This window comes from Camelus dromedarius, chromosome 7, assembly GCF_036321535.1.
Source record: "Camelus dromedarius isolate mCamDro1 chromosome 7, mCamDro1.pat, whole genome shotgun sequence".
NCBI lineage: Eukaryota > Metazoa > Chordata > Mammalia > Artiodactyla > Camelidae > Camelus > Camelus dromedarius.
Genome location: NC_087442.1, coordinates 36,408,048 through 36,430,170, shown reverse-complemented (window position 1 = coordinate 36,430,170; position 22,123 = coordinate 36,408,048). Strand labels below are relative to the sequence as shown.

Here is a 22,123-nt window from a genome sequence, read left to right as displayed (position 1 = left end):
TTGTAGGATGTTTAGAAGCACATCTGGCATTTAGCCACTATATGCCAGCAGCCCCTAAATGTCCCCAGGCATTGTCAAATGTCGCCAGGCAAGAGATGGGAGGACAACATTGTCACTGGTTGGGAACCACTGATGAAAGGTAGGAGGAGGGGGATGGTGGTGAAAAGAAGGGGTGTTCTGACCTGGTAACTGACTGAGATGAGCAGTATAGACAGACACACTGTAAAACAAACGCCGGCATGCAATGATACCAACGTTGGTGGCAGTTTGGAAATAGAGACACATGCTGAGACCCAGAGCTCAAAGTCAGGTTGCATTTGAATGTTTGCACTACTTCTTTTAATACTTACTTCAGTCTGAAGGCCTTGGTCTAATTAAGTTAATGGCAATGTAGACTTTAACACTGATGATAACCAACACATCAAAAATTATACGGGCAGCCTGACAACTACTACACAAGAGGTGCAATGGAGTAAAATGTTCTAACTGCACAGCTGTTCACTGTCAAAATTCAGCCTGAAGGCTGCAGCCATCTCTGACATTCATTGTGCAGAAACTGGATCTAGGATGTGTGCTGTAGATGATGTAAGTTGTCCAGGGACCCCCAGAACCCCTTCTGTTGAAGATATAGGTTTCTGGAAGATCATCCAGTCTTTCCATCACACAGTATAAGAAAAACTAACTTCTTATAATTTACTTGCAAAGAGAACTTAGATGGACACAGAGCAGCACTGCAGAAGTCCTAGCCTGCATGTTTGACAGCCCATTCCTTTCAATTCGAACCTTACTAGACAGAGGCAAAATGTGGGCTGTTATTAACTCAGCAATGGATTTAAAATATCACTTCTGGCTGTATGTAATCACATCTAAAATGAAAGTCTCAAATCCGGGCTGTCTCTGGGCACAGAAGTCATGCAGCATCTTCATTTTGCCATCAGTTTAACCAGCTTCTGCAGGCTTCTGCAGCTTTCCCACCTCAGGAAGTTAAATGACTACAGAACAACAAGCAGGGGTTGAATAAAGGAAAAATGTGGGGACTGGGATAAGCAGAGGGTCAAAGGAGAAGGGCAAGCATTCTTCTGTACATAGCCAACTTAAAATTGAATCTGCTTGAGGAAGTGCTTTTCAGCCCCTGTTGTATATTACTTGAATTTAACTTGGATTAAATTTTACTTGGGGCCAGCTTGAATAGCAACAATGTTTAAAAGCTTTACAGATGGTTCTTCTGGGTAGGTAGGTTTGCGATCAGGGCCATCACGTACGGCTGTCCAGTTTGTGCACTGCATGATTCTAATATCAACGTAGCCTGTGAGGCAAATGGTGCTTCCTGAAATTCAGCGCTGAGGAGGTCTGGTTGAGAGCTACTGGAATAGTGGAAAGGGGAGAAGCTTGGAAGAAGCTAATTCTGGAATTAAAGGATGGGTTTCTCACTTCCTAGCTTTTTGGAGTGAGTGAATTACTTATCTGTAGTCCTCTCATTTGTAAAGCGAGGTTGATAACAAAAATATGCTATCTACTTTGTAGGAGTTTTCATGAGAATTAAATAAACTGATGCCATAACTCAGATACACTAAACCCTTAGATGCTCAGTGCTCTGCCAAATCCATGAAACCTTCCCATGAGCAGCCTCTCAGGGCCTCCTTGAGATGCAGATCTTCTCTGGAACATTTCACTCCCTTCAACAGTGCTTAACTCTTCCCCAGTCTGGATTCACCATCTGACAGGTAGTGCTGAAATGATATGCAACCTATGTGTGTTTCTTTCTGCATCCTGGCCAGGTCTGCAGTTATATCAGCCGTCACAATGGAATTAATTGCAGCCAATATCCTCTGAGCAGTTTTTCAAAGATGCTTATATTTGCATTTCCTGATTATTTTCTCCTTGATAGCCTTAATCTAGAGAGTAAATAAATTGGAAGAGGTTTTTGAGAAGTTTTTTTAAAATTGTTAAATTGTTCAGTTGATTTTCTTTCTTTCTTTTTCTTTTTTTTTTTGGCTTCTTGCAAGGAATGATTGGAATCTTGCCCCATGAATTATGCTTGCAATTCGGGTGACAGAAATGAAAAATTGTAAAATCCTAATTAGCCTTTGAGTTAATGCCAAGGCAGTTTGTGCTAGTGAAGTAAACAATGCCCTGAGAATAAGTTTTTAAATGCATATCAAGAAGAATGAGAGAAAAGCTGTATTATTTTCAGTTCTGTTTAGAGTTCTGAAGGTGGTGGTCGAGGGTTCCATGAGATGTTTCAATTTCTTGTTCAATGGCTTAAGCAGATTAGCAGAACCAGCTATCGTCAGCCTTTAATTACTCACTGAAATAAATAATAGTTGGCAATGCAGACATTGTGATTGATTAATCGATTGTGTAGAGATGCCAGCTTATCAGCCTTGTACATCAAAACCCACGTGCCTCCCACAAGTAGGGTTGCCAAATAAAATACTGCACTGGACATACTTATATTAAAAATTATTCATTGTTTATCTGAAATTCAAATTTAATTTGCCATCCTCCATTTTTATCTGCTAAATCTGGTAAGCTGAGCCAAGAGGAATTTTCCTTCCCTTTATTTCTATGTTGCCAAATCAATACTACCTTGAATGTATTGCGTCAGGTGAAGGGTGAGTGGGCCAGCAGGGAGAAGCCAAAGGCAGGCCATGACCTCTCATCTCTGATGAATGCTCCCTTCCTGCCAAGACTGGTAGCACTGAGGCAGACACCATTCTTCAGAGGTTTACCTTTCTGCTTCCTTTTCAACTGGGGCTGACTGGCAACTAGGACCTAAATCAAATATCTGGCTTATTGATAACTAACTTGAACTAAGTATTCTACCTGTAGAATAAAACTGTGATTGCAAAGGGGACATATGAGGGGAAGGGAACACTAATAGCGATGGTTTTAGGTAGCATTTATTGAGTGCTTGGTAAGTCCCGCGTATGACACCAGGTACATCATGCACATCAACTCTTAGTCCTCATGCCCATGTTAGAGAAAGGACACTGCCATTGTCTCCATCTCACTGACAGGAGAACTGAGGCTCAGCCTAGGTCACGTGTTTAGAAAGTGGAGGGGTAGGAGGATACAGCCTCCTCCAAAATGATCCACTGGAAGGCAGCAGTTCTCAACAATGAGTGCCAGAGGACATTTGGCAATGTCAGGAGACATTTTTGTTTGTCATGACTGGGGAGGGGTGGATGGTGCTGCCAGCCTCTAGTGGGTAGAGGACAGGGATGCTGCTGAACTTCCTACAGCACCCAGGACAGTGCCTACAACAAAGGATCACCCAGCCCCAAATGTCACCAGTGCGGAGGCTGAGAGACACTGCTGTAGAGAGAAAGGAGGAGGACAACAGAGGAAGGAGCTTGTACTCCTACTTCAATCCCAGTTCTACTGTGACATGTTATGGGCTTGCATCCGGAGTAGCCCCTGGCCTTTGGAGTGTGAGAGCAGGGACCAGGGGAAGGTGAAGGGGCGGGAAAATGCCGGCACTGCCCCCTGTCGGTTGCTTACCAGAGTTGGGGATTTCTTGACAATCTGTCTTGCTGTCTCTAGTGTAAATTTCCATGGCTCCTATAAAAACAAAGTTAGACAATATTACAACTTGCGTTCCATCTTTCCTTTCTCTGTCTTTTGGAAAATTAGGCTTTCTAAGTTTGTAGGTTTGTAATAAAGGAATTATTCCATAACCTTGTGACAAAATGATTCACAAGCAGGCAACTTCATGTTAATAACTCTCTTTATTAAGGGATTTGCTCTGTGCCAGATGCCATGCTAAGCACTTCGCAAATATTATCTTATTTAATCTTCATAGCAGCTCTCAGCGATACGACCTTTTTATAGATGAGGAAATTGAGACCCAGAAAAGCTAAGAAACTGGCTGAAAATCTCAGAGCCAGTGTCTGGCAGAGACACCATCTGAACCTCTGTCTTTCTGCCTGCTCTGCTACGCTTCTTCCTCTCACTACCTCGTGCTTGGGCCTGAAAGCCCCAGGGCAGGAGGTGGTAGACAGTCAATCTAAGTGCCTTGTGCTGCAGGGCTGAAGAACGGCTGACAGCTACCACTCAAGTTAAAACTTCATCTCTCTGTTCCTTTGCTCTTCTCTTGGTTTGACATCCCCAGTTTTTGAGCATCCAAGGACATCTTCTGAGCTTACACTGCAAGTATGAAGGGTTAGCTGAGCACCACCATTAACTATTATTATGGAATTCCGTCTTTGCGTATTTGTGGGACGACTGGGAGAAAAGTAACCTGGGGCAGGGGTGGGGGGCGGGGGATGGGGAGTATTTGCTCCCAGCACCGCTTCCCATAGCTTTTGTCCCCCTGGACGGCCCTAGTACAGCACGGGTGACGGTTTACACACCTGGGTTCAAATTCCTGCTCTGTTGCTCACTAGCTGTGCATCCTTGAGCAAGTGACCCTCTGAGCCAGGATTCCTTGACATGTAAGAAAGCTCTACACAGAAGACAAACTGGGTACCAGGGGGAAAGTCAGGGGAAGGAATAGATTAAGAGTTTGATACATATTACTATATATAAAATAGATAAACAACAAGGACCTACTGTATAACACAGGGAACTATATTCTATTTCTTGTAACGAGCCGTAATGGAAAGGAAACTAAAAAAATACATATGTATGTATGTAAGTATGTGTATAACTCAATCACTTTGCTGTACACCTGAAACCAACAGTGAATCAACTAAGAATAAAAAATAAAGAATATAAAAAGAATGAAAAATAAGAATAAAAAATAGAGAAAGCTCTGTTTTTATCATTTGCAACATGGGAATTACAGCTATCAACTTCATACGGTGTTGTGAGGATTACAGGACATCATTCATGTCATACTTTGAGCCCAGGTCCTGCCCTGGTAACCCCTTGCTCAGTAATTGACAAGTTGATCAGAAAAGCTTTGTCCATTCTGATTAGCTGGCCACAGGGCCAAAACAGTTCATTACAACCCTCATTTTAAAAACATCAATGTCTTTAACAGAAAGACGGCTTAGGGAATGGTCCCAGTCAAACTGACCTTATTGACTGCAATTCTGGCCTTTTCTGAAAACTTTTGACAAATCTTGGAAATTTTTCTATTGTATCAAACAAGTATTTCTGGCAGGGTCATTATGAGACACTAGATCTAGGTGCGAATTTCTGTTATGGTGCCCTTTCTGGCTGCCCTTGCAGCTGAAAGTTCATTCTCCACAATCTTAAAACCTGAAGGTGGAGTTTCTCTGCCTTAATTACGGGACCCCTGCTTCTCTGCTTCAGAAATACCTTTTGCATTCTAAGGTCCATCTCAAGCATCTACAGGACCTAGCACAGTTCCTGCTACACAGCAGGTGCTCAATAGATACAGAAATAAAAGTGGAAGAGGACATTTATGATCTCGTGCTAGGCAAAAGATTTTACACACACAGAAAAAAGATCCTGCAAAGAAACATGCCGTCATGATTCTTGGTGATAACTTTTTGCTTCTGGTTCTTGTCTGTTTTCTACATTTTCAATAATGAGTACAAATCCAGCATCAAAGGCTTTTAAAAAAGGAGCTCAATACATTTTGCCCTGTTTCTTATTGAAAAAGAAAATGATTTGTTCACAGCCCAGGGATGTGGTGAGGACCTCGGGGATCTGCTGGTGAACAGACATCCCTGCCCTCCCAGAAGTTCTGGGAGGGCAGAGAGATAGACCAGAACAAGTACAGTAAGCACAGGAAGCAGAGAGAGGGCCTTAGCAATGTCTTTTTAGGGGAAGCCACTTGGATCTGTTTTAGAGAACTGATCTGATTTTAATCCAGCTCACTTTTCTTGAGGGATCAATGTTTAGTGAGGGACAAAGACAAGCAAAATAAATAAATAAATAAAAAGAAGTTGGCAAGGGCTGCTCCAAATGCCTTCTGTCCCCTTAGCTCCAGGCTGGACTGAGGCTTCCGGGGTGCTCCTTGGAAGGTCGAGGCCAGGTTCATCTGGACTTGGTTTGACCAGAGCACCACTTTCTCCTACAGTTCAAGTGCAAGAATACCAACATAAAAAAACCACAAGTGCTTTATAAAAATGCTTTGGTAGAACTAAATTCTACGTGTTGGAAATAGCCAATGGAGGACACAGTGGAACGCAGGTATCATGACAGACCAGCAAACTCCACCCAAAAGCCAGATGTGCCACTACGTGATAAAAACTTACAAGCAGAAGAGCTTCCTGCTTTTGTCTTCCTACTTAATGGAAATTGCCCCAAAGTCCTTTTGGTCCTTTTCTCTTAACTCTTCTAGTCTCCTTATACTGGAGTCATTTGTATCTCTAGTGGGCAGTCAAGCCCTCAGGGATAGCTTCTTTCAAATCTTGCTCCATTTGTAAATGAGCCCATGCCATTGAATTTGGGAGTGAGGAACAACCTGTCCTGATAAACTTCTAGAGAAGATCTGGAGTCGATCAGTGATCTCAACACCTGCCCCCTGTAAATTCCTGCTCTTCGACAACAAAAAACCCCCACGTCTAAAATCATCATTTCACGTCCCGCAGGCTTTCTCCTTCGTGGGAGCCTATCACTGCTGTCAAAGTATGACCTGAACAAAAAGCACTCTCTGTAATTTTCAAACCTACTCCTGCTATAAGTGATAGCAGAGAACTCGATCACTTAAAAGTGTTTGCTGTAGAAACTCATGCCTAAAAATACCATTTTTCTTTATTTCCTTCACTCCTAAGTGTACCAGAATTCTGGTACATATCCCAGAACCTGAGAAGGCCCGATTTGTGAAAGCATCTTGTCCAATCACCAACGCTCCTGAATGTCAAGGGGAATTGTGTTGAGTTCTGGAACATCCCCTGTGCAGTATACTCGCATGTTTCCCACTGTGTCAACACAGTGCAGCAGCCTGTGGCTGGAACATTCGGATGTTTGGGAAATGCCTTTCTAAATAGTATTCCTTACCACCGAGTGCCTCAAACCTTTGAATATGCTAATGTGCGCTGTGGCTGTCCCAGCAGGGCATTCAGTTTACAGATGTCCCAAACTTTTCAAACTTAAAACGACGACAATTTTCCTTTCCAGCACAGCTATTAACCGCTCCCAGAGCAGGAGTAAAAGCAAGGGTTTTTGTGTCAAACAGATCTGAATTGAACCTGGATTGTACCAACTTATTGGCTCTGTGACTTTGGGCAGGTTATTAATCCACTCGAAGCCTCAGTTACCTCGTCTATAAAACAGGGGTAACAGTAATCATTACTCAACACTTTCCTCATTGCAGACTTCTCATAGTTTGCTGTCAATCTTCTCTCCCAGGTTATAAAACCCTTGATGAGAAGGATTATGTCTCACTCATTATTACATCCCTAATATATAATTCATGGTACAACACAGACACACAGTAGTTGTGGAACGAATGAATAGAATGAATGATTACACAAAGAAATGACTGCCTGAATGAATATTTCTTTCTCCTTTCATTATCAATCATACACTTGTGACTACACTTGTCCCTGGGTTACGTGAATATCCACACAGGTGTGTTTAGGTTCTTGGCATAAAGAGCCAAATCTCTCCCCTGACCATGTGACAATTTGCATTAAGCCACCACACTCCATCTGAGCTATACTCGCCGTTTCCCCCCAGCCTCAATGACCTCATAAGTCATTACCTAGCTTGTGTTAAAATTTTAGGCTTACTTCATTCTTGGAAAACAGCGTGGCAGTGGTGGGGAAGGTGATGGGAGTCCAGAGACATGGACCATCATGTCTGCTTGCAGATGACCACGATTCAATTATATAACCTCTGGGAATCTGTTTTCTATCTGTTAAATTGGATATAAGGACTCATAGATATTTATTAAAGCTAATTTGTTTGCTGGCCTTGATGACAAGCAAAGGGGGCAAATTATAAGCAAAATGAAATAAAGATAATTGCCCTCTCTCCTTGGTAACTTTTTTACTGTCAGCAACCTAGTGTTTGAGCCATCATTTCTAAAGCGCAAGGACCATGCTTCCATCTTCCGGAAAATTAAAACTTCAGAATGGAGGGTGCTCCTGTAATCAGTGTTTGGAGAGAAAGTTGGGGAATAGACTGTGGGCTGGATATAAAACTCTTTTGGCTGGAAGTCGTACCAATGTTTATGACTCAGCTGGAGCAATCATCTGGGGCAGAAGCAGATTCTCCATCAACGACGAGGGGCTTGGTTCTGGAAGTGCTCATTTGATCCTGCAATTTGTTCTGGCCAAATCTTTTCAGCTCCTCATTACTTTCTCCCTTTGATTGTAGTGTTTCCCTATTCCAGCTTCAAATCCCCTCCAGAGTCTATTTAACACTCTCATGAGTGAATTGTAGAGGAAGCCATCACACAGGCTCACAGAGATATACACCCTGAGCCAAGGGACTTATAGTCTAAAGAATCACAGATATGTATATTGGACTTCTGTACTCAAGGACATAGGAAATTCCAAGGACACCACGGCATGGTCCCCTAGCAGTCTACAAAAGGGGAGAGGCCAACGCTTTGCTTGATTGTCAGGGCACATAGTGTGGCATACACCCATGGTGGCTTTACACATACAAGTTTTTATCAAATAGTAGCACGTCTGGCCTTTGGGTGGAATTTGCTGGCTTATTATTTTATCTGCATTCTACTATAACATACAGAAGCATTTTCCAATATGTATGATTTAGCTCCACCAAAGCCCAATTTGATTTTCATGTTCAGACATTTCCTAGCTTTACGACTTAAAGATGTAGAAAAAATGAAGTCAGTTCATGTTACTTTCTTCTTCCAAAAACAAAAAATAAAACAAAACAAAAGATATAGTCCCCACTTTTAAATGCATTCCCTTGTATCACTGAATGACTTTTCTTCCTACATATTTTACCATTAGCTAAGTTTCCTCCTTTTCTTCTCCCAGGCCAATTCCGCACTATAGAGCTATTAGTATCATCAGTGCATTTAGTCACACTGTCTCTATCCTTTTCTCCAGGCAACACCTTTTAAAAAAGGCTTATTTTAAATAGCACTAATCCCACTCCACAACTTTTCCTGACATTGTTCATTGATTTTACTGCCATCGCCACCACCACCAACACTACTATGCTTCAAATTCTCCACCAGGCATTGTCTAAACTTCATACCTACTCAGCAAGGTAGGAATTAACAGTTCTTAATCCCACTTTATAAGTGATAAATCCATAACCCATTTAAGTATATTGTCCAAGGCTTCGCAAGGATACTTTCCTTTCATTTTGACAGTTTCTTCCCTACTATCTGGGCACATGCACAGGTTCTCCAGGGCTGGGCTCCACAGGCTTTTCTTGTTATAGGATATTGTCCTATTCTTTAAACACATCATTTCCAGCAAATAATCGGGCTCATCAGACAGTGGGTATGGTTTAGTCATTGGGTTGTCTTAGGTCAACCACTTTGTAATACATTATTCTAAGTTTTTACTTATTCTCTTTGCAGTCAGGTTCCTAGACCAGTCTTGCCTAACGTTCCACAGTTAATCAATTTATTTGTATTAGTTTCCTATTGTTGCTGTAACAGACTATCATAAATTTAGTAGCTTAAAATAACATGAATTTATTCTTTCACAGCTCTGGAGGCCAGAGGTCTAAAATGAGTCTTAGGAGGCTAAAATCATGTGTCAGCAGCTGGGCTGGTTCCTTCTGTAGATTCCAGGGGGAGAGTCTGTTTCGTGCCTCTTCAGTTTCCAGCAGCTGCGTGCATTCCTTGGCTGATGGCCTCACCACTCTGACCAATGCATCTGTTGTCACATTTTCTTCTCTCACACTGATCCTCCTACCTCTCTAAGGCTCCTTGTGATCACATTGGGCTCATCTAGATAATCCAGGATAATCTCTCCGTCTACAGGTCCTTGACTTAATCACACTTGCCAAGTCTGTTTTGCATGTAAGGAAACATTCATAGATCTTGAGGATGTGGATCTCTTTGAAGGGCCATGATTCTGTATACCACACTGTTCATTCAACAAATATTTATTGAGCAATTAATATATGCAGTAAGCTGTGCTGGGGTCTGGGAAGCCACAGGGAACAGCATGTTTTTGAGAAATAAATCAGTCAGACTATCTGCTTTCATCAAGCTTCTACCTTAACAGAAGGGCCAGACACTAAATAATAACTTTACAATTATTTATCCTAATTGTGCACTTGTCTAATTACAATTGTAACAAGTTCTGGAAGCAGGGAGTGCCATGAAAGGAGAGGAACCCCGGAGGACCTAACTTAATTTGGGGCATCAGGGAAAACTTCTTAGAAGAAATGAGTTCTGATCTGAGCTCTCATGTGGGTGATGAATTGGGAATATGAAGGCCAAGAGCGGAAGCTGAGAGCCCAATGATTAAAACTTTAAAATTCAAAGTATCTTTTAGAACTGTTCAAATTCACTAGGGTCATTAGCTTTGCTGGAGCTAAGGGAAAAAAGTATATTCTTAAGAGAGAAACAGTTTTCTTTCTTTTTTTTTTTTTTTAACTTCTCAAAAGCAGGCAAGAAACGCTTCCAAGTCTTGACTACTACATAAGTACCTTCCTTGGAATCATCTGATTTATGCTACTTATCAGAAGTCAAGGGTAACTTAACATTTGCATTATTATTGCTTACCCACTGAAGATTCTTGAGATCTCTGTGAGTTTAATGATCCCCAATTAAGACTTTAAACAAGTCAAAGTAAATTCTCCAAGATTCCAAATATGGGTTTAAACCAAGACAGCTTGGAATGTCTGTCAAATCCTTTGAAATGACTGAACAGTAGACTGTACATCCAAGTACTTTGTTAAATGCTGCTCTCAGTTCTGTTAAGAGTTTTAAACCTTCAAGTCTTCAGGGAGCAATTTAATTTAGTGGTCTCTGATATTTAAAGCCTTTCTGTTTCTGTGATAATTTCTTGTCTAATGACCTTCAAAGAGTTTTGTGGAGGCAAAATACATAAGAGGTACATGGAATCTCATTTAATTTTCACTTTTTTAATTATGAGAAAATGATCAGTGTCTCTCCTTACATTTTTGGCCCTTTGATCTCATTCTGTAAACCAATTTTTGTGTGGCCTTTGTGCATTTTTCTTTTCTTTTTTATAAGAGTTCTTTGAATCATGGAGAAAATAATTCATAGCGTGGCATATTACAAAAACATTTTCCCAGTTTGCCATTTGTCTTCTGACTTTGTGTGTGGCAGGGTTTTACTAGTCAGATGTATTTATATTTCCCTTTGTGCCTCTGGGATCACAAATTGTGAATAAAATTGCTAAGGTTTTTCCTCTTTTATGGGTCCATTTTTTTGTGATTCAACCTTTAATACATCTGGGATTTATTTTGCTACAAGGAATAGACAAATATCTAGCTTAAATTTTATTTCCAGATGGCTATAGTCTTTAATCCCATCCATTTATTGAATAAGCCAGTGTTTTGCCACTGATTTGAAATATTATTTTTTATCAAAAACAAGAAACTCAAATGCCTTTGGGTTTATTTTTAGACACTATATTCTGTTCCATTTTAAGCTTTTAAGCTGACTTTCCTGCATCTAGTCAGCGATATTCCCCTGTAATTTGTCTCATTGCTCATAATTTCCTGAGATGTTTAAAGAGGAACTTTAAAAACACTGTCAAATAAACAACTCCCAACCAACAATTTACTCGAATTTTGATTTCTCATCTGTAGAACTGAGATGATGGAATAGTTTTGCAATTGTGTGGGCGGAGCTTAGATGATGCCTGAGTACTCAGTCCAGCTTCTGGTGTGGTACAGCCACTCAAATTGTGGTTGTCAATTGCCTTTTACTTTTCAGCCCCTAATGTATACCTATCATATCATAGGATCTTAGTAAATGTATATTATAAGACTAAGAGAAAGACCGGCTTCAGAATCCTTTCAGTTTCAGCCAAGACCCTTTGGATTCTAGTACCATTTCTGGTCTTAGTTACCAAAGATATGGTTGTCTTCTAGGCACAGCCATAAGTTTATCAAGTGAGGTAGTCTGGAAAACTTTATTAACTCTTTCAGAATATTAGGGTACACAAAAAGTGTTCCAAAGCTGTAGGTTATTCTTTCTTGGAATAATCTTCAAAAGTAAACATTTGATTTTCTAATGGTTTGACAAGCCGCAGTAGAAGGGCAGCTGTAATTCAAGAAGGAAATTTCCTTAATCTAAAATTCTAATGATCACACAAATGGCTTCTTTCATTTTTAAAAAATTGTTTTCTTCTAGACTTGGATATATGGGAAAACACTCACATACTATACAGAATTAGGGTGGAGAACATGGTTTCCTGGAGAGAATGACAACTGAGCTGGGTCTTAAAGGCTGACTCAGGGAAAGGGCATTACAGGAACAGAGGGAAATAAAGCAAGGCTGGGAGGTGAGACCCGGCAGGAGGTGATGGGGATGATAAGCAGTGCTGCGATGCTGGAGAGAAGTGGCTGAGGCAGTCTCTCCAAGAACAAGGTCGAGGAGGTAGGGGACAGGCTCCTGGCTCATGGAACTTAGACTTTGTCCTGACCTCAATGGACAGCTTTGAGGGATTTAAGCAGGAAAGGGAGCATGGTCAGATTTACATTTTGGAAACATCACTTGGGTGCCTGGATCTGGGGTTTCAAGGCTGGAGGTAGAGCAGTTACAGGCTGCTGCAGGACTCCATCCTGGAAATGACAAGCCCCTGAACTAGGCAGGTGGAATCGAGGATGGAGAAGGGGGACAGACTAGAAAGAACCATTTAGACGGGTGAATGGTGGTTTCAAAACCGAGGTATGGAATATAGGAGAAATAGCTGCTGTGGAGAAAAGATAATAGTCCAGCTTCTGACATGTTGTATTTGAGATCTTTGGGACCTACAGATGAAGATATTCATCTGGAAGCTGTATGTACTGGCTTAAGCGCTGAGGAAAGTTTTGAGCTTTATTTGTGAGGCTTACTAACAAGAGCAAACATTTTCTCTGCTTACGTGATCTGTCACTATTCTAAGAATTTTTACAGATGTTAATTTCTGTAATCTTCACATGAGCCCTCGGAGGTGGGCTCTGCTATCCTCCCCGTTTACCAGATGAAGAAACAGAGGCACAAGGAAGTTGGGTGATACATCTCAAATCGCTCAGCAAGTATGTGGTAGAGCCAGAGCCAGGGTCATTCACTCCCTTAGCCTGGCATCAGAATCTCCGGGCTCAGCCACCAGGCTGTCCCACCTTCAATCACTCAGCGAGAAAGCCTAGAGCCAGCAGAGTCCGGGCTGGGTGGGCCATGGTGCTTAGGAAGGTAGGGGCGACCCTCAAAGAGACAGGAGGTGCAAGGAGAACCAGGGAAAGGCAGAGAAGTTTTGGGAAGGGAGTGGCAAGCAGTGTCAAATGCAGGAGATAACTGATAACAATGTGTTTGGATGGGATGTTTAAGAGGCTATTGGTGACCTCAAAGAGAGGTGATTCACTAGAGTGATGGGGCTAGAGGCCAGACCACAGTGCGTTGAGAAGCAAATGGGAAGTGAAGAATTTTTCCTCTTTTAAAAAGATAGTTGGATGCTGCTGCTGCTAACACTTATTAGTACTTACTACAAGCAAAGCACTGCCCTAAAACTCAGCCCCCGCCCCCCTCCATGTAATATACACATACATTTATATGAATGCATGTATGCATATAAATACACAGATACATATGTATTAATTTGTTTAATGTTCATAACAACCCTAGGGAGTCTTACTATTATCTCCATTTTATAGATGAAGAAACTGAGGCCCAGAGTGATTGAGCAACTTGCTTCAGGAGAGATAGTGAGAAAATCAGCCAGGCTTGGAGACCTGATGGTCTGGCTCTAAGATCTGTGCTCATAACCACCATACTGAACAGCTCCTCAATTGGAGCCAGGAGAAAGACGTGATTGTAGCTGGAGAGAATAAGGTCCTGGAAGGTTTATTTTTGTATTTAATTTTTGGAATAGGAGAGATCCGAGCAAGTTAATAGGTACCCTCATTTTCTTCCTTGGGTGTAGATAACTTCAGTGCAATTTTGCCCAATTAGCATACTGTTATGAGAAAATCCACAAAAAGGGAGTGAACTCTGAACAGACTTGTTCTAAAATCTCCAGTTCCTTCAGCCCTTCTGAGAGGCCTCATACCTGGGGGATTAGAGACTAGAAACCTAGTAACAGAGTTTGTTAATGAATCCATCAGAGAAGGGACAGAAATCAAGGAATGGCTGGAAATCAAGGAATCCAGGATGTTAGGGAGTCAGTGGAGACATTTGGCTTGGGGTGTCTGGGAAGTCACCAGATAAGAGAGAAAAGGCCAGCAGTAGAAGAGACAATACTTTCAGGCTTGGTTCTTTCCCCTAACCCCCGCTTAATGGAGGCACTGGGGACAGAACCCAGGACATTGTGCATGCTAAGCATATGCTCTACCACTGAGCTATATTTCTTTCTCCTATTTAAATCTATTGTTTATCTGAAATTCAAATTTAACTGGACATCCTCCATTAAAAAAAAACTTTTAAAATGGGGGTACTGGGGATTGAACCCAGGACCTCATGTATGGTAAGCATGTACTCTACCATTGAGTTATTTCCTTTCCTCTCAGGATGCTGATGACAGATTGCAGGCTTGGTTCAGGCTGCAGTAAAACAGGTCTCACTCTTCAGTGCTCATCAGAAACTTTGCAGAAGTGCAGATACTCAGGTCTCACCCCAGAAATACTAAACCAGGTGTACTAGGGTGGGACGCCACACATTTTTCTGAAAACTGCTTTACATTCTAAAATAAGCTACATGTTTTATATTCTGGTATAGTCCATTGAGACCAGATAAAACCTCTCAAGGGACGAAGCAAAGTAAATACATGTTCAGAACTGCCCTTCCCATCTTATCTTTCATTCAGCAAATCTTATGAAGCATCTGCTCTGTTGCCAGGCACTGCACCAGTCCTGGGAACATGACGGTGAGCAAGAAAGACATGGTCCCTGTCCTCAAGTGCTATGAAAGAAAGAAACAGAGTGTTGTGCGTGCGAGAGCAGGAAAGGAGACCTTCTTCACATGGGTTGTTTGGGGAAGGCCTGTGTGAGAAGGGGGCATTTCAACAGAAAACTGAAGGGGGAGAAGGTGCCAGTGGTGCAGAGGACTGGAAAAGTTCAAGAGCCCGAGAACAAGGCGCCGAGGCAGGCGAGGCATGGTGTGCCGGGTCAACACTTAGTCCACCTTGAAGATAGTCACCTCCACCCCTTCCCAGGGAGAGCCCAGCCCTCTGCTGAGGTTTCTGTCCCCCTCTGCACCCTCTGTTAGAACAGCCGTCTCTTCCTCACAGTGTGTTTGTAAGTTGGCCCCCGCCACTGCTAGAGTCACTATTTGCATTGTGATTGCCTGCCTCATTTGCTGGAATACTGTCCTACATAATTCATTCTAGATAAATATTTGCTGGATGAAAAAAGGAAAACAATTGTTCTGTAGAAGCTACAGGACTTTAGGCAAGTCTTCTGATCCTCTAGGTCTCAGTAGACTTACTTATAAAAGTAGACTTATTTATAAATGGGAATCATGTCTGTCCTACAGACCTGTGATGGTTAAAAGAGAAAACTTACTCAGCGTACACAGTAAGCGCTCAAGAAATGTTTGTGGAGGCGTGAGTGACTAAGTGAGTGAATGACTGACTACATGATTTAGCTAATAATGAGAAAGCTAGGATACTCATGCAAGATTCTTGGAAATTAAGCTTTTCAGAATATTACATTAAAACTAAAACCAAAGCTGCCTTTACTTTCCTCTGACACTGAGAATTGGCTACTCAGAATGTGGTTCTTAATGTACGGCAAACACAGGTGTACTGATGTGAAGAGCTGCAGGTCTGAAGTCCAAAGCCCTGGTTTGGGTTGAGTTCAAGTTCTACTCACTAAGTAAGAGACCTGGATCAAGACCTTAAGCCTCAACTGTAAAATATGTTTGATAACTATACATATAAAATAGAGTTTGGCCCTATGATACTATACTTAAGTTGGGGACATCAGTATGAACTCATGTCCACACACACACACACACACACACACACACACACACACACACACACACAGATGGATAGATACATGGGTTATATACACATATACATACTTTACTAAACTCTCCACTAGGCGGATTTAGAAACAATGTCATCCCAGTAACAATGTGAATACCCAGCACCCAGATTTGGTTTCTAAATATCATTCTCCAATGAGGAACCAGGTCTCCTTAGAAAATGGTAGACAGAAAAAATGCAAGATAACCCTGGATTATCTGGTATTACCATAAAGTAAGGAAGTGCTAAAAGAAAGAAAGGAAGGAAGGAAGGAAGGAAGGAAGGAAGGAAGGAAGCTAGAAAGGAAGAAGGACAGCAAGCAAAAGAAAACAACAGCCCAAAGGAATGGAGCTGTGTCAAAAGGATACAGGAGCCAACCTGAAACAGCTCTCAAAGGCCAAAGCCGAGAAAATTTGAACAAGAAAGTAAGTAACATGGTACTGAATTATAACTCAAAGTATAAAATACACATACACAAGTCTATACTGACACAAATAAATAATTGAATAAATAAATACATAGGGAAGAAAAGACACATCTTTGCAGAGGAAATCTAATGATCTATGTAGATACTCCCTTCTCTAGAGGGCAAACTTGGAGCCCCTGTCCTGCGGAGTGTGGTTTGCACTTAGTGACTCCATTCTAAAGAACAAAGAGAGGGAAAAGGGAAAAATAGTGACTTTCCAGTGGGGAAAGCTGGAAAACACCACCTTAACCAAGTGATCAAAGTTAACATCTCTTGGATGTCATGCAAGTATCATGTACCCCTAATACAATGTGATGAGAAGGGCACTTAGCCTCTGTGGTATTCCTTCCAAAAACCTCTAACTCTGTATAATCAACATAAAAACATCAAACAAATCTTAATTTGGGGGACATTTTATGAATATACTTAACCAGTACTCCTGAGAACTGTCAAGGTGATGAAAAACAAGGAAAGATTCAGAATCTGTCACAAACTAGAAGAGACTAAGAAAGACTAAATGCAATGTCCTGGATTAGATCCTGGAATAGAAAAAGGACACTAGTGGAAAAACTGATGAAATCCAAATCAAGTTTGGAGTTTGATTACTGGTCATGCACTGCTATGTAAGAGTAATGTTGGCTTCTTTTGCTTTGACTAAATAATGTTAAAATGTTAACATTAGGGGAAACTGAACTTGGGTGAGGGTGTCCTCTCTATGATATTTTTACAACTTTTTTGCAAGTTTGAAATCGTTCCAAAATAAAAGACTTAAAAAAAAACAGAGTTAGGGGATGAGTAGATGATAACACATCTGAAAGCATGCTGTGAGCTCACAGAGTTAAGCACATCGTTATGAACGGAAGGGCACTGTCGATTGTACAGAATGAAATTTAGTGATTAATGAATCTTAGAAAATGTTCAATTTCCTGTCCAGCTATATTTCTTTCCTAAAGCCTACTACCTGAGACATTCAGATAAAAGAGATGTCAGGTATTTTATTTAACACTTCATGTTCAAAAATGTAAATTCCTAAGGTCAGCTTGTTTATTCCCCAGTTGAATAAGAATTTGTCCTATGTCACTTTTTCATAAAAAGAGTGCAGACTTACTCCTTCCCAAACCTATTTAAGTCAGCTTTCTGGTAGTCTGGATTCCAGAGAAACACAAATTCCCTGTGCATGTACACATGCCCACACACTCAGCATCAGAGAGCTTCTGGTTCCTGCCGAAATCGGATTTATTGTGGGAAAAGCTATTGCAAAGTCTTGATTGCTTTCCTAAGGCAGCAGGTCTCCCTTGCAGGAGTTTAAATGGGTTGGAGGCCCCAGGGAAACAGGAGACTCTATCTCTACTAGAGCACATGTTGTGAGTATAATTCTCTTTTAATGTGGATCAAAATAGTGTGAAGTAAGTCTTGAGTATGCCTTTGAGTTATTTGTAAATGTGGCTGGTCCCTCCAGCTCAGGGGTGGTTAGGAAGGGGGTCTGTTTAAAGCTACAGGGTCAAATAAACAAATGAGACCTAAGCAAACTTATAAGCAAGCTTTCCCACAGCAAAGTAAATTGTAAGCAAAACAAAAAGACAATCTATGGAATGGGAGAAAATGGTGCGACTGACAAGGGCTTAATGTCCAGAATATATAAACAGCTCATACAACTCAGTAACAACAACAAAAAAACCCAATCAAAAAATGGGCAGAAGACCTAAACAGACATTTCTCCAATGGAGACATCCAGATGGCCAATAGGCACATGAAAAGATGATCAATATTGCTAATTATCAGAAATACAAATCAAAACTACAGTGAGGTATCCCCTCACAGTGGTCAGAATGGCCATCATTAAAAAGTCTATGAACCATAAATGCTGTGGAGAATAGTGTCAAGAAAAGGGAACCCTCCTACACTGTTGGTGGGAATGCAGTTTGGCGCAGCCATTATGCAAAACAGTATGGAGATTCCTCAAAAAACTAAAAATAGAGTTACCATAGGATCCAGCAATCCCACTCCTGGGCATAATCCAGAGGGAACTCAAATTTGAAAAGACACATACACCCCAAAGATACAGCACTATATACAATAGCCAAGACATGGAAACAACCTAAATGTTCATTGACAGAGGACTGGATAAAGAAGCTGTGGTATATTTACACAATGGAATACTACTTCAGCCATAAAAAAGAATAAAGTAATGCCATTTGCAGCAACATGGATAGACCTAGAGATCATCATTCTAAGTGAAGTAAGTCAGAAAGAGAAAGAAAATACCATATGATATCACTCATAAGTGGAATCTAAAACAAGAAGAAAGAAGACACTAATGAACACATCTATAAAACAGAAACAGACTTGCAGACATAGTAAACAATTTTATGGTTACTGGGGGGAATGAGGGTAGGAAGGGATAAACTTGGGAGTTTGAGATTTGCAAATATTAACTACGATATATAAAAATAGATAAAAAAATTTCTTCTATATAGCACAGGGAACTATGTTCAGAATCTTGTAATAACTTTTACTGAAAAAAATATGAAAACAAATATTTTATGTATATGTACGACTGGGACATTATGCTGTACACCAGAAATTGACATTGTAACTAACTATACTTCAATTTAAAAAAAGCAAACAAAACAAAACAAAACACCAGATGATTGGATAAAGACGTGAAATATATATATATATATATATATATATATATATATATATATATATATATATATACACACACACACCCCTATATATATATATATATACACATATATATATATATACACACACACACATACACAATGGAAATTTATTCAGCCATAAAAAAGGATGAAATAATCCCATTTTCAGCAAATTGGATGGAACTAGACATTATTATACTAAGTGAAGGAAGTCAGGCAGAGAAAGACAAATATATGATACCACTTACATACAGAAGCTAAAAAAATGACAGAAATGAACTTATTTATAAAACAGAAACAGACTTATTGACATAGAAAACAAACTTACAGTTACCAAATGGGAAAGTGTGGGGGAGGGGAGAAGGGAAAAATTAGGAGTTTGGAATTAGCAGACACATACTACTATATACAAAATAGATAAACAACCAGGTCCTATGGTATAGCACAAAGGACTATATTCATTATCTTGTAGTAACCTATAATTAAAAAGAATGTGAAAAAGAATATATATATATATATGTATAACTAAATCACTGTCCTGTACACCAGAAACTAACACAACATTGTAAATCAACTATACTTCAATTAAAAAAAAAAAGCTACAGGGCCTGCCTGGGGATCTCAGAGTTAGGGGACCCAGGAAGGAGAAGCTTAAAACCGAGGAGGCTCCAGGTGTCACTGGGCTCAGCTGGTGCTCCTGCACTTTAACACTCTGCTCTAAAGATGAGAGACTTGAAGAGCAACAGGGAGCACATGAAGAAACCACACCCAGTTTTCAGATGGAGTTGGACGGCTGTGGTGTCAGAACCGTGCTTATTATGCACACAAACACACATACATACACAGGCAGCAGGCAGTGCCTTATTTTATGTGTAAATGAGAGGAGGAATGATATGATTCTCCCAAAGTAGGTAACACAAAACTGTCTGGGTGGTCTTGATAACATGGTCTGCAATTTCTTTTTCCTCTCTTCTTCCCCCTCCTTCCTTCCTCTCCTCTTTGCCCTCGTCTTGTCCTCCTCTTCCCTCCCCCCACCCTCATCCCCACTCTGTCCTCCTGATGCTGAACATTGTAGACTATTTCTTGCTTCAATTAATTATGGAAGGAGTTTGTCATTTTTGAGCACATGGTAGAGAAGGAAATGATGTGGCTAAAGGATTGTCGAGAAATGGGCTGGAATTTCAACGTCGCTGTAGATGACGTTCACTGCGATCCCTCCACGCCACTGCACATTTTGGTTTTGGCCCCACTAAAGTCAGAGCCCTGTTGGTTTACACTGCTGGGCTCCCCACTGCAAGCCCTGGGAGCAGAGGGGCCCCTCGTCCCTCTACCCACAGCATGCATTTCACAGGGATGATGGCTTGCCTCACACTGTATTTTACAAGAATCTGAAACGCATGAAAAGCAGGACATTGAGGGTGCAGAGTTCTGCTTGTAAGGAATTAGCTGGCCCAGGAGCAGTGATTCAACTCAAAGTAACAATACCCCAGGGGTTAACAGTGAGGTGCAGAGCACAGTGGTAAGAACTTGGGCTTTAAGGACAAACAGATCCGGGGCTGAATCCCCTTCTAGTCATTTACTAGCTGTGTAACCCGGGCAAACACCTTATCTTCTCCTGGCCTCAATTTCCTCCTCTGTAAAACAGATACACTCCCAAGAGCACTGGTAATGAGATCACAAGTGTGAACTGCAGTGCCTGGTACGTTACCCACATCCTGAGTATGATGCACCCGGCATGACGGAGGAAAGAAAGATGGGCAAGATACAGATCTGCCGCCCGCCAGGTTTACATTCTAATAAGGAAATGTATGTGAATTGAGTACCTTAGTGTCTCTGTGCGTCCCCTCCCTCACCTATTGTTGCTGTGGACAACAGCACCTACTTCATAAGATTAAATGGCTAATATAAATGAAGCACTGAGAACAGTACTGGCACACTGTAGTACTCGAAAAGGTACTTCATGATGATGGTTGAGAGGAGAGTTAACATTTAGTGGAGAGGATCAGGAACTATTTTACAGAGAAGGTGACACCTAGATGAGCTTGAAGGATGGGTCTGGTGTTGATGGGGCATTCTGGGTGGAAGGAATGATTAAGAACAAAGGTACATGGGTAGGCTCAACAGGGGAGGCAATCACTCCTTTTTTGGCTACAGCATGGGATACACAAGGCCTACAGTGGAGGTCCAGGAAGGCTTTTTGAGAATCCTGAGATGCTAAGTACAGATGTGTACTTAATTGGGTGGAGATCGTAAGCTGGGGAAATAATAGGATCAGAGGTCTGCATTGGGGAATTAGTGTGGCCATGAAGTGAGGAAAATTAGAATTTCCAACAGCAATGCAAATGTGAAACTGGTGACACTTCATTTATTCATTCAACAAATACTTCTTTGTTATGTATAAGGCCCCATCCTAGACATTCTATACAGAGATGAGCAAGATGGAACCTGTCCTCTGGAGGTTAGAGTCCAGTGGGAGAGACACACACAATCACACAGGTAGATCATGCAAAACAAGGCAAGTTCAAACAAAGAACATACAGCTTCTTGGACAAGAGGGGTATGTAGAAGGAGTCAGGGATAATGTGCTCATCCCTCAGGCAAAGGTGCTGGGGTGGGATGACAAGATCGAAGTTATCTTATAGAAAGACATTTCTGGCATCCATGTGGAAGATTTATTGGAAAGAGGGTAAGAACAGACTTGGTTGGACTAGTCTGGAAGGTAATAGCAGGAGTAACATTAAAAGAAAAAAAAAAGATAATTGTGTGAATACTTCATGCAGTGATGCCGTTACTCATAAAAATGGATGGATCTCACAGACAAAAGAAGCCAGATACAAAGGAGAACATACTGTATTATTCCATTTGTATGAAATTCAAGAAGAGAACTTTATATAAGTGAACTAATCTGTGGTGGTAAATTTTAGAATAGTGACTACATTGTCAGGGTGTTACTAACAGGGAGGGTCATGAGGAAGGCTTCTGGCAGG

General features: G+C 41.1%; 1 protein-coding gene across 2 annotated transcripts in view; it reads right to left on the bottom strand.

Moving 5' to 3' along the window:
* AOAH (acyloxyacyl hydrolase) overlaps positions 1–22,123 on the bottom strand; it is a 153,854-nt gene that overhangs the window by 96,053 nt on the left and 35,678 nt on the right. For both annotated transcript variants that reach the window (XM_064487443.1, XM_064487444.1), the window contains one exon: positions 3,505–3,564. In XM_064487443.1, the coding sequence (XP_064343513.1) occupies positions 3,505–3,564 (60 nt within the window). The remainder of the gene's footprint in view (positions 1–3,504; positions 3,565–22,123) is intronic.